Source organism: Trachinotus anak, unplaced genomic scaffold (assembly GCF_046630095.1).
Source record: "Trachinotus anak isolate AG129_WGS33_773 ecotype Australia unplaced genomic scaffold, CSIRO_AGI_Tana_v1 ptg000001l, whole genome shotgun sequence".
Classification (NCBI taxonomy): domain Eukaryota; kingdom Metazoa; phylum Chordata; class Actinopteri; order Carangiformes; family Carangidae; genus Trachinotus; species Trachinotus anak.
Genome location: NW_027273852.1, coordinates 16,270,254 through 16,282,424, shown reverse-complemented (window position 1 = coordinate 16,282,424; position 12,171 = coordinate 16,270,254). Strand labels below are relative to the sequence as shown.

The window sequence follows — 12,171 nt, the reverse complement described above, 5'->3', positions numbered from 1 at the left end:
CACTTGTAGCAACACACCAGAGAAAGGTACCACTAGTCTTAGAGTTTAATTCCTCAGTATTTTTCCTGCAAACCAACTTGTGATATAGCAATTTATTAATTAAAATATTGTACTTCTGTATTTCAGCATTATCTTATTTGATTATCAATGGCTCATTTTGTACCCTTCACAGCATCTGGTATTCCCACGCAGTCTCCCATCCAAGTACTAACCTGGCCCGACCCGACTTTGCTTCTGAGGTCGGGAGTGTTTAGGATGGTATGACTATATGCGACAATGTCTGATGGGTTCTTTATGGATGCTAAAACACCATTAGCTGTTTACAAAACTTGAATAACAATTCATGATTTCTCTTATTGTCAACAATGCCCATGAAATAATCAAAACCATCAATGAATTGACATACATACACTCATTATCAAACAGCAGCAGGGTAACTTCCCAGCGTCTAATGCTGCAAGTGACACAAAATAAAAGAAGCCACACCTTTAACTGAGTGACAAGCTCCTTCAGTGTAAGAACACACTAATTTATTTTGAGCCAGCTTACTCACTAGAGGGCCCAATGTGTATTAAACAGAGAGTTCGTCCCACCTCATGAATGTGATTATTACAAACAAGACTGGGTAAAAACCAAGTTACTCAAATAAAAAAAAAAAAAAAATTCTCATCGTCTTCCATACATCGAACTTCTTTTTTTAGCCAACGGAATTGTCCCCTTCAGGCCATTACAAAGAATGAAGATTTAAGGCACATCCTCGTTGGATTCACTTTTCAGCCCTTTGCACTTTCAGCCTAGCTATTTATAAGTAAACTAGTTTTATGTTTTAACACTAATAATTTATGGCATTTTGCAAATAAAATGTATTAAAAGATAATTACATTAAAAACATGGTGTCATAGGATACACGTGTTCCTCTGGTAAGCCAGCGAGTTCGTCAGTAATTAGACCAGTACTGGAAAGTAACTAAGTAAATTTACTCAAGTACTGTACTTTTGTACAATTTTGAGGTGCTTCATTATTTCAATTTCCTCTAGGGATTCATAAAGTATTTCATCTATCTACCTATAGTATTTTACTTTGGTATTTCCATTTGATGCTACTTTATCCTTCCACTCTACTGCATTTCATATGTAAATACTGTACTTTCCACTCCACTACATTTGATACTTATAGTTACTTTTCACGTAAAGATTTCACACAGTGGATAATGTAACACGCTTTTTAAATACAACACACTGTTGAAGATTAAACCAGTGGTTTCCACCCTTTTAGGCTTCTGACATCTTACAAACAGCAGAGTACAGTTAGGTTACATTTCAGATATCTGAGTTGTTAACAGCTCTACCAAATAATCATTTTCCCCTCTCAACCTCTCATATGGTCTGGTCATTTCAATAAATATTCAAATGAACAAATATTTTACCAAAAATCAAAGATTAGAGAAAAAGTCCAGGCACTGAAAACAGATTTGTGTATCACAACTTTGTTTTTTTATTGTTTCCTCTCACATCCTGTGACATCCTAATCATCCTGTGACCCCACAGATTTATCTGGTGACTGAATACTTCCATTTTTGAATTCGACAATCTCATTACTAACAAATCAACAGTAAAACAGGCTGTACCACACACAATATCATGTTGTACATTCATTTTAAAATGCAATTCATGTAATGTAGGTTTCCATAGTTAATGTGTAAAAATAGCTTGTTTTTTATTGATTTACTTTTTTTCTGTCTACAGCAAGGAAGATCCGTGTTTGTGTCTGTTGTTTTTTGTTTTCTTCAGTGCCTGAGGAAACAATTAAAAAGTATGACCCTTTTTGCCAGGGCATTCTCCCCTGTGCAAATAAGATCTGCAGCCACTGCAGTAAGGAGCAGCCGGTGAAGCCATGCCTCAACAAGACACTAAAAATGGCAATGGCAACCCAACCCAATGGCAAGGTGTCTTCCTTCTTGGCTCTCAGGGTCAATCCAGGGAGTTCTGTGTAGAGGACTATATAGTGAGCTCATCAGTAAAATTGAAAAACACTATCAGACACTACATGGGCAATTTTCTCTGCATTGTTTTTCAGTCTTTCACTGTGAGCACAATGCATGATGGTATATATTGCTTGGTAAGTGACCATAGGTTGAACAATGAATGATGCATTGTGGGACATAATTCTCACTTCAGACAGCACTACTAAATGGGTGAACTCACTATATAGGCTAGTGGACTTTATGATTTCGAGATTGATAGTGACCATGAGAAGTAGGAGCAGAACAGAGGAAATAAGTATAGACTGCAAAATAGAAGTGTTTCACAGATTTAATAGCGGCCCCTGTTCAGTCAAATGATACCGTGAGTGGAGCAGATGTATGAATCACAACACTGTCCGCAACCACGCTCCACGGCGCAGCTGTGCAGCTTTCTGATTAACCGACTTAATGGCGCAGCTGTGCAGCTTTCTGATTAACCGACTTAATGGCGCAGCTGTGCAGCCTTCACGGTTTCTCAGTCCGCATCTTCGGTCTCTCCTGGCGGCAGAGACAAGCCGACCGGACCGGAGCGCTGCCATGGCGTCCGCACTGATGGCCTGGGTTTGGATCGGTTTTACTCTAGCCCGGCTCAACACCGCAGGGAGCCAACGGTACGCACACGGACGTCTGGCCGACCAGGGCGACCTTTCCCACGGTCACAAGCAGCCGCTTGAGGCGGCTCTAGAACAACGAAGTTTCCCAGCACCGGCTTGGAATTTCCTCAAAGGTGAAACCTCTGACCATCATTATCATTTAAAAAACCTTTTCCATTGAAAAACCCTCTGTTATTTGAAATCATGGTTTCAGCAGTCAGAACTCAGAAGTTTTCAATACCAGGAAACAAATTACTGTACAATTAAATAACTATGCAAATAAAACTAGGTAAAATATTTCTAGTCAACATAAATTTTGTATTTATATATATTCCACAAAATAAATTTTTCAAAACTCTGTTTTTATTACATAAAACCATTTTCCCCATCCCTTTTATTTGGCAATGTTTAATTCACAAGGCTACTGCCAAAACACAGAAGCAGACATTTGTATAATGTTGCATAAACTCCCACAATGGTCTTTAAAATCATCCAGAAATGAAAAATGGTCCTTATGAACAGTCATGATTCTCCTTTTCTTCAACAACATTGTAGCCACATGACTTGCTGTGTAGGAATTTAAAACTGTAAGTTAATTTTCAAGCAAAGGTGCCAAAGGTTTTATGGTTTCATCTTTTACATGTGAGACTTTGCTGCTTTACTTTATCTTACATGATAGTAAATTGAATATCTTTGGTTTTTGGCCTGTTGACAGATACCACCCCGGCTCTGGGAAACTATAATTGTGGTATTTTCACTGTTTTCTTATGTCTTTTTATAAGCCAAAACAATAAATCAAAAAATGTACAGTCAGATTCATTGATAATGAAAATAATCATAAGTTGCAGCCCTAAAGGGTAACCACAGTGGGACCCTGTTTACATGTGGAATTAACATACAATCTGTATCTGGATATCTAGTCTGGATAAGGAAAATGCATACTGATGCAAAGTATTTAGAACTGTAAAGCCTGTATATTAGCCCCAGTCTTGGCAGATTTCCTCTGGCTTTATTTACAAGAGTTTTCATCTTTTCTAGTTTCACAGGCATCAGATTTCAAACAGCCACAGTATCGCTGCAGTAATGGTGCACTTTCCCTGCGCTTTTCACTCATTAGATTTTCTAATCTGCGTCTGGAAGGTACGTTTGATTCGTCCACCTGCAGTATGTTTTTGCCTTTTTAAAAAATGGAGTATCAACTGTTGTCAGAAACCAAATTTTTCTCCATCTCTTTACCACAGATGGGTTACAGTTGTTGTCACTGCCTGAAAGGTGTCACAATTCGATTCAAATTTACAGATGGTGGTTGCTGGTGAGGCTTCCCTATACTGGCTGCCACACAGCAATGAAGGTAAAGGTATTTCTTTGACTAAACTAACTGGTACTGTGGATAACTGAAGGGTTTCTGTGTCTTAGGTCAGTACAGATGGTTTTTGCTTGGCAAATATGCTCGCTGTGAGGCTACACTGCTTTGCTCGTGTTCAAGGGAAATATCAATGTGCTTGCTGCTTCACACAGGTTAGGTAAATTCAGTGTTGCCTTGGATCGAGATTCTGTTAATATCTTAATAAATGTCCATCTGAAGTGTACTGTCTGAGCTACATTGCAGGTAACATGGGCTTTGCTAGCGTTGGAAATGGGAAATGCATCCTAACTTCACATAGTAACCAATCCTAACTTCACACTGTTAGTAATGTGAAGTGAACAAATGTACCCTTGGACAAAATTCTGACAATGTCATAAATTTAAGATGACCATCTGACATTATGAATGCTGCTACGACCTATGTCTATTAACCACCCAATTGCAGAGCAGCACGGGGTGCTTAGCTCCATTGTTTACCACTGTAGTGCTGCAGATGGATGATGCACAGTTGTCTCTCCAGAATCCCTGTTGCTGCTTGTATTTTTTTTTTTTCTCCTTTTTTGAGGCCTCCATCATAGAAGGGAGACTTTTCTGCCATATCTTACCATTTACATTTCATTACAGCTGCTGTCACAATTTTTTTGGCCACTTGGAGGCAAGAACAACTTGTGAACACAGAACTGACATAAATATGGCAAACTTGTCAACAGTTGCTTATTTACATGTCCAACAGTTATGGAGCAACATATCATTCATTTGGAGTTGTGTTTGTCTCCATTTGACAAATCGAAGTCCAATATTCACTCTGTTTTTGTTTTGTTTTTGGTCACCATCAAAGGATATACTTAAGGGAAATATTTGGCTCTTTACCTGCTAATTGCTCTACTATGTTAACCAGCTAGTTGCTAATTGTGTCTGTGTGGTATTTGGTGCTGAGCGGGTGTTTTGTTAGTCCTGTAGATTCGGATGATAATTCTATGTTGGTTCATCTCTATGAGTGACATCTTTCACGCTGACAAAATGTTTTCACATTGTGATTTGATTGTTTTTATAAAATGTTGATTATTACAGCTTTAATATGTATCTGACTCATCCAGGACATACAATTATAATTACAATGCTTCTTTTGATGTCTCCCACAATTAATTTTCTTTATCCCCAGACTGGAGATGGAAGTGGATATAGCCTGAAACTGCATTATTTTGACCATCTGCTGCAGGAGAATATGACAGGCATGGCCGTCTGTGAGACTCCAGGAATGTCATCACAAGCAGCATCACCGCTTGTCACTTGTAGATCAACGCATGTCACTGTGAAGCTGCCAAGTGGATCAAAACTAAGGAACATGAAAGAGCTGGGTAAGGACTAGGTAGCTGGGAACAAATACACTTGTAATGTCATAAACAATAACATTAACACTGAAGTAAACAGTTTTTGGCCCATGTGGGCAGAATAATTAGTAAACATTTTACGAACTGAAAGAAATCAAATAAGTATATTTCCCAAAATGTAGAACCATTTCTTATAATATCTTTACCATTCCTAGATTATTTTACCAGATATCTATGAACTGCTATTGTTAAATTAATGTAAAACTGAATATTCATAGTGAAGTAAACGTGTAGTTTATTTTTATAGACAATTTATTTGAAAATTGAAATAACTGATGTCTTTGCAAGGGGGGTACCTGCAATTCTTTGTTATTGATTAGCTGAGTTGGATAAACTGTAACGGTTGTTTGAAATAATATACTTGTGATGAAATGAAGTGAATGTTAAACGAACGAACGAGCTGTTGTGTTGTAGCTCAGCTCAGCTGATGTTATGTTAATGGTCTGCTATAATCATGGAATCCAGTGAAGCATGTGTGGAAAATTGATGTCAGGCTTCTGATTTTTGCAAACACTTGGAGAGAAAATCTTAGACATCCAAATCTTCACTTTTTGCAGGTTTTTTCAGTGATAATGAAAGATACTCTGTGAGACAACAGAAGACCTCTGAATCTCTGTTTGTGGAGATATCAAAGTTACCAGACATGGTAAGTTAGGGAATAAAATAAACAAACATATTGTTAACATAAATTATGAATGTTATGTGAAAATTAAAACTAAAAATGTTCACAGGATTCTGGCTTTGAACTGGTTTATGTTGACTCTACTGGGAAGCTGTGCACGACGCTGGTGGCTTGTTCCAATATGTTGCCAAAGAGAGTTGGGAGGCATCATGTTAGAAGAGCTCTAGAGGAACCGGATTTATTTGACCTGTGGGACTTTGAAGATGTTCCTGTTGAACCATTCGATCCGGAAACAACTCGGACGACAACACTGGCTACCTCAACAACTGATTTGGAAACAGCACAGGCGTCAGTCAGCTCAGCGACTGATACGGTTGAGGAGAGTGATTATGACTCTGCATTTTATGACTTGTGGGGACTTGAAGAAATTCCTGAAGAGCCATACACGGGAGTAGACATAGAAATCCCAGTACCTACGGCTTCCACTACAAGTACGACTGTTTCATCGACGACTACTGCTGCTTCGACTCCCAATACATCTACTGCTACAACTGCAGCTCTCACAACGACGACGACAACCACCACCACGGGTATTCCTGCCACAACCACCACTGCTATGATACCTCTCACCACAGATGTCACTACCACCACAACAACCGCCATGGCTCCCTCTGCTACAACAATGACCACCACGACCGCCACTGTTAGCGTAACCACTGACACCATAGCAGCGCCTGCCACGACAGCAACCACTGCCACAACAGCTGCCCCTGCCACGACTGTCACAACAACATCCCCCGCCATGACAACCACCACTGCCACAACAGCTGTCCCTGCCACGACTGTCACAACAACAGCTCCCGCCATGACAACGACCACTGCCACAACAGCTGTCCCTGCCACGACTGTCACAACAACAGCCCCCGCCATGACAACGACCACTGCCACAACAGCTGCCCCTGCCACGACTGTCACTACAACAGTCCCCACCATGACAACTACCACTGCCACAACTGTCACAACAACATCCCCAGCCATGACAACCACTACTGCCACAACAGCTGCCCCTGCCACGACTGTCACTACAACATCCCCCGCCATGACAACCACCACTGCCACAACAGCTGCCCCTGCCACGACTGTCACTACAACAGTCCCCACCATGACAACGACCACTGCCACAACTGTCACAACAACATCCCCCGCCATGACAACCACTACTGCCACAACAGCTGCCCCTGCCACGACTGTCACAACAACAGTCCCCATCATGACAACCACTACTGCCACAACAGCTGCCCCTGCCACGACTGTCACAACAACATCCCCTGCCATGACAACCACCACTGCCACAACAGCTGCCCCTGCCACGACTGTCACTACAACATCCCCCGCCATGACAACGACCACTGCCACAACAGCTGCTCCTGCCACGTCTGCCACAACATCCCCCGCCATGACAACCACTACTGCCACAACAGCTGCCCCTGCCACGACTGTCACTACAACATCCCCCGCCATGACAACAACCACTGCCACAACAGCTGCCCCTGCCACGACTATCACAACATCCCCCGCCATGACAACCACTACTGCCACAACAGCTGCCCCTGCCACGACTGTCACTACAACATCCCCCGCCATGACAACCACCACTGCCACAACAGCTGCCCCTGCCACGACTGTCACTACAACAGTCCCCACCATGACAACGACCACTGCCACAACTGTCACAACAACATCCCCCGCCATGACAACCACTACTGCCACAACAGCTGCCCCTGCCACGACTGTCACAACAACAGTCCCCATCATGACAACCACTACTGCCACAACAGCTGCCCCTGCCACGACTGTCACAACAACATCCCCTGCCATGACAACCACCACTGCCACAACAGCTGCCCCTGCCACGACTGTCACTACAACATCCCCCGCCATGACAACGACCACTGCCACAACAGCTGCTCCTGCCACGTCTGCCACAACATCCCCCGCCATGACAACCACTACTGCCACAACAGCTGCCCCAGCCACGACTGTCACTACAACATCCCCCGCCATGACAACAACCACTGCCACAACAGCTGCCCCTGCCACGACTATCACAACAGCCCCCGCCATGACAACGACCACTGCCGCAACAGCTGCCCCTGCCACGACAGTCACTACAACAGCCCCCGCCATGACAACGACCACTGCCGCAACAGCTGCCCCTGCCACGACCGTCACTACAACAGCCCCCGCCATGACAACGACCACTGCCGCAACAGTTGCCACTGCCACGACTATCACAACAACAGCCCCCGCCATGACAACGACCACTGCCGCAACAGTTGCCACTGCCACGACTATCACAACAACAGCCCCCGCCATGACAACGACCGCCGTCAGTCAGACATCAGTCACCACGGCTGCCCCCTCCAGTACCCCCTCTTCCATAATAATTAGCGTTGCCTCGACCACGAGCCCGAGTTCAGTATCAACTACACGCCTATCCACCACAACTACCAGCACCATCCCCACAACACTGACTAGCTCGACAACCACAAATGCTGGCTCCACCACAAGTGGTGCCTCAACAACAGTGGGTGCCTCCTCCACCACGACGGGAACCTCCTCCACTACAAGTGCTGCCTCAACAACACTGGGCTCCTCCACAACGTCGGGCGCCTCCTCCACCACAACAGTAACCTTCTCCACTGCAAGTGCTGTCTCAACAACAGTGGGCGCCTCCTCCACCACACCGGGAACCTCCTCCACTACACGTGTTGCCTCAACAACAGTGGGTGCCTCCTCCACCATGACAGGAATCTCCACTACAAGTACTGCCTCCACAACATCAGGCTCCTCCTCCACCACAACGGGCACCTCCTCCAGTACAAGTGCTGCCTCAACAACAGTGGGCACCTCCTCCACCACGACTTGCACCTTCTCCACCACAAGTGCTGCCTCAACAACAGTGGGCACCTCCTCCACCACGTTGGATGCCTCCTCCACCACGACGGGAACCTCCTCCACTACACGTGCTGCCTCAACAACAGTGGGCACCTCCTTCACAACATCGGGTGACTCCTCCACCACGATGGGCATCTCCTCCACTTCAAGTGCTGCCTCAACAACAGTGGGTGCCTCCTCCACCACGACTGGCATCTTCTCCACCACGACAGGCACCTCCTCCACGACAAGTGCTGCCTCCACATCAGTGGGCACCTCTTCCACCATGTTGGGTGCCTCCTCCACCACAACAGGAACCTCCTCCACTACACGTGCTGCCTCAACAACAGTGGGCACCTCCTCCACCACGTTGGATGCCTCCTCCACCACGACGGGAACCTCCTCCACTACACGTGCTGCCTCAACAACAGTGGGCACCTCCTTCACAACATCGGGTGACTCCTCCACCACGATGGGCATCTCCTCCACTTCAAGTGCTGCCTCAACAACAGTGGGTGCCTCCTCCACCACGACTGGCATCTTCTCCACTACACGTGCTGCCTCAACAACAGTGGGCTCCTCCTCCACCTTGATGGGCATCTCCTCCACTACAAGTGCTGCCTCAACAACAGTGGGTGCCTCCTCCACCACGATGGGAACCTCCTCCACGACAAGTGCTGCCTCAACAACAGTGGGTGTCTCCTCCACAACGACTGGCACCTCCTCCACTACAAGTGCTGCCTCAACAACAGTGGGTGCTTCCTCCACAACGACTGGCACCTCCTCCACTACAAGTGCTGCATCAACAACAGTGGGTGCCTTCTCCACCACTTTGGATGCCTCCTCCACCACAACGAGCACCTACTCCACTACAAGTGCTGCCTCAACAACAGTGGGTGTCTCCTCCACCACGACTGGCACCTCCTCCACTACAAGTGCTGCCTCGACAACAGTGGGTGTCTCCTCCACCACTACTGGCACCTCGTCCACTACAAGTGCTGCCTCAACAACAGTGGGTGCCTCCTCCACCACAATGGGAACTTCCTCCACTACAAGTGCTGCATCAACAATAGTGGGTGCCTCCTCCACCACGTCGGGTGTCTCTTCCACCACAACGGGCACCTCCTCCACTACAAGTGCTACCTCAACAACAGTGGGCACCTCCTCCACCACGACTGGAACCTCCTCCACTACAAGTGCTGCCTCAACAACAGTGGGTGCCTCCTCCACCACGTTGGGCACCTCCTCCACCACGACTGGAACCTCCTCCACTACAAGTGCTCCCTCAACAACAGTGGGTGCCTCCTCCACCACAACGGGCACCTCCTCCACTACAAGTGCTGCCTCAACAACAGTGGGTTCCTCCTCCACCACGACTGGCATCTTCTCCACTACACGTGCTGCCTCAACAACAGTGGGCTCCTCCTCCACCTTGATGGGCATCTCCTCCACTACAAGTGCTGCCTCAACAACAGTGGGTGCCTCCTCCACCACGATGGGAACCTCCTCCACGACAAGTGCTGCCTCAACAACAGTGGGTGTCTCCTCCACAACGACTGGCACCTCCTCCACTACAAGTGCTCCCTCAACAACAGTGGGTGCCTCCTCCACCACAACGGGCACCTCCTCCACTACAAGTGCTGCCTCAACAACAGTGGGTTCCTCCTCCACCACGACTGGCATCTTCTCCACTACACGTGCTGCCTCAACAACAGTGGGCTCCTCCTCCACCTTGATGGGCATCTCCTCCACTACAAGTGCTGCCTCAACAACAGTGGGTGCCTCCTCCACCACGATGGGAACCTCCTCCACGACAAGTGCTGCCTCAACAACAGTGGGTGTCTCCTCCACAACGACTGGCACCTCCTCCACTACAAGTGCTGCATCAACAACAGTGGGTGCCTTCTCCACCACTTTGGATGCCTCCTCCACCACAACGAGCACCTACTCCACTACAAGTGCTGCCTCAACAACAGTGGGTGTCTCCTCCACCACGACTGGCACCTCCTCCACTACAAGTGCTGCCTCGACAACAGTGGGTGTCTCCTCCACCACTACTGGCACCTCGTCCACTACAAGTGCTACCTCAACAACAGTGGGTGCCTCCTCCACCACAATGGGAACTTCCTCCACTACAAGTGCTGCATCAACAATAGTGGGTGCCTCCTCCACCACGTCGGGTGTCTCTTCCACCACAACGGGCACCTCCTCCACTACAAGTGCTACCTCAACAACAGTGGGCACCTCCTCCACCACGACTGGAACCTCCTCCACTACAAGTGCTGCCTCAACAACAGTGGGTGCCTCCTCCACCACGTTGGGCACCTCCTCCACCACGACTGGAACCTCCTCCACTACAAGTGCTCCCTCAACAACAGTGGGTGCCTCCTCCACCACAACGGGCACCTCCTCCACTACAAGTGCTGCCTCAACAACAGTGGGTTCCTCCTCCACCACGTCGGGTGTCTCCTCCACCACAACGGGCACCTCCTCCACTACAAGTGCTACCTCAACAACAGTGGGCACCTCCTCCACCACGACTGGAACCTCCTCCACTACAAGTGCTGCCTCAACAACAGTGGGTGCCTCCTCCACCACGTTGGGCACCTCCTCCACCACGACTGGAACCTCCTCCACTACAAGTGCTACCTCAACAACAGTGGGTGCCGCCTCCACCACATCAGTTGTCTCCTCCACTTCAAGTGCGAGCCCGACAACAACTAGTGGTGTCTCCTCCACCACATGAAGTGCCTCCTCTACTAAGACATAGAGGAAGATTGACAATCTGCAGCTGAAGATAAATTTTAAAATTGCGTACTAATCAGTAAGTTTAGAAAATACTGATAGAAATTTTGAATGCATAATAAAGTAAATATTTAACTTAATCAAATGTCTCTTTCGGTATTTCTATACATCTACATATATTTATGTCAATATTTCTATTTCTGATTTTTCAGTGTCTTTATTTTAGCATTTCCGTATGTCTACATTTCACTCTTTGATTTTATATTCTGGGGCCTATCCTCATTAATATTATTATGAGGCCTATAACTGTTATGAATATTGGGTTGAAATGCACAGGGGCCAACTGGGCAGTGCAGCACAGCAATGAAAGCTTTAAGAAATAAAGTTACAGCAGCAGGGTGAATTAAATGGTTCCCTGAGTCTGACTGACTTGAAGGTCTGCACAATTCATCACACAAACCTGAATAATCTGTACTGTATAAAGATATTTGAGTA

At 46.5% G+C, this 12,171-nt stretch overlaps 1 protein-coding gene across 3 annotated transcripts; it reads left to right on the top strand.

Moving 5' to 3' along the window:
- Positions 1 to 2,527: 2,527 nt before the first annotated feature.
- On the top strand, positions 2,528 to 11,959 carry LOC139622878 (mucin-2-like). 3 transcript variants are annotated; one of them, XM_071480560.1, is made up of 7 exons: positions 2,528 to 2,750; positions 3,332 to 3,364; positions 3,655 to 3,756; positions 3,858 to 3,967; positions 5,144 to 5,339; positions 5,930 to 6,018; positions 6,104 to 11,959. In XM_071480560.1, exons 1-7 carry the CDS (start codon positions 2,561 to 2,563, stop codon positions 11,675 to 11,677), a joined length of 6,294 nt encoding a protein of 2,097 aa, XP_071336661.1. In that variant the 5' UTR covers positions 2,528 to 2,560; the 3' UTR covers positions 11,678 to 11,959. The 3 variants fall into 3 exon arrangements, with proteins under 3 accessions (XP_071336661.1, XP_071336671.1, XP_071336680.1); XM_071480570.1 differs by lacking the exon at positions 3,332 to 3,364 and having other exon boundaries at positions 6,104 to 11,958; XM_071480579.1 differs by lacking the exons at positions 2,528 to 2,750; positions 3,332 to 3,364 and having other exon boundaries at positions 3,658 to 3,756; positions 3,916 to 3,967; positions 6,104 to 11,958.
- Positions 11,960 to 12,171: the final 212 nt, after the last annotated feature.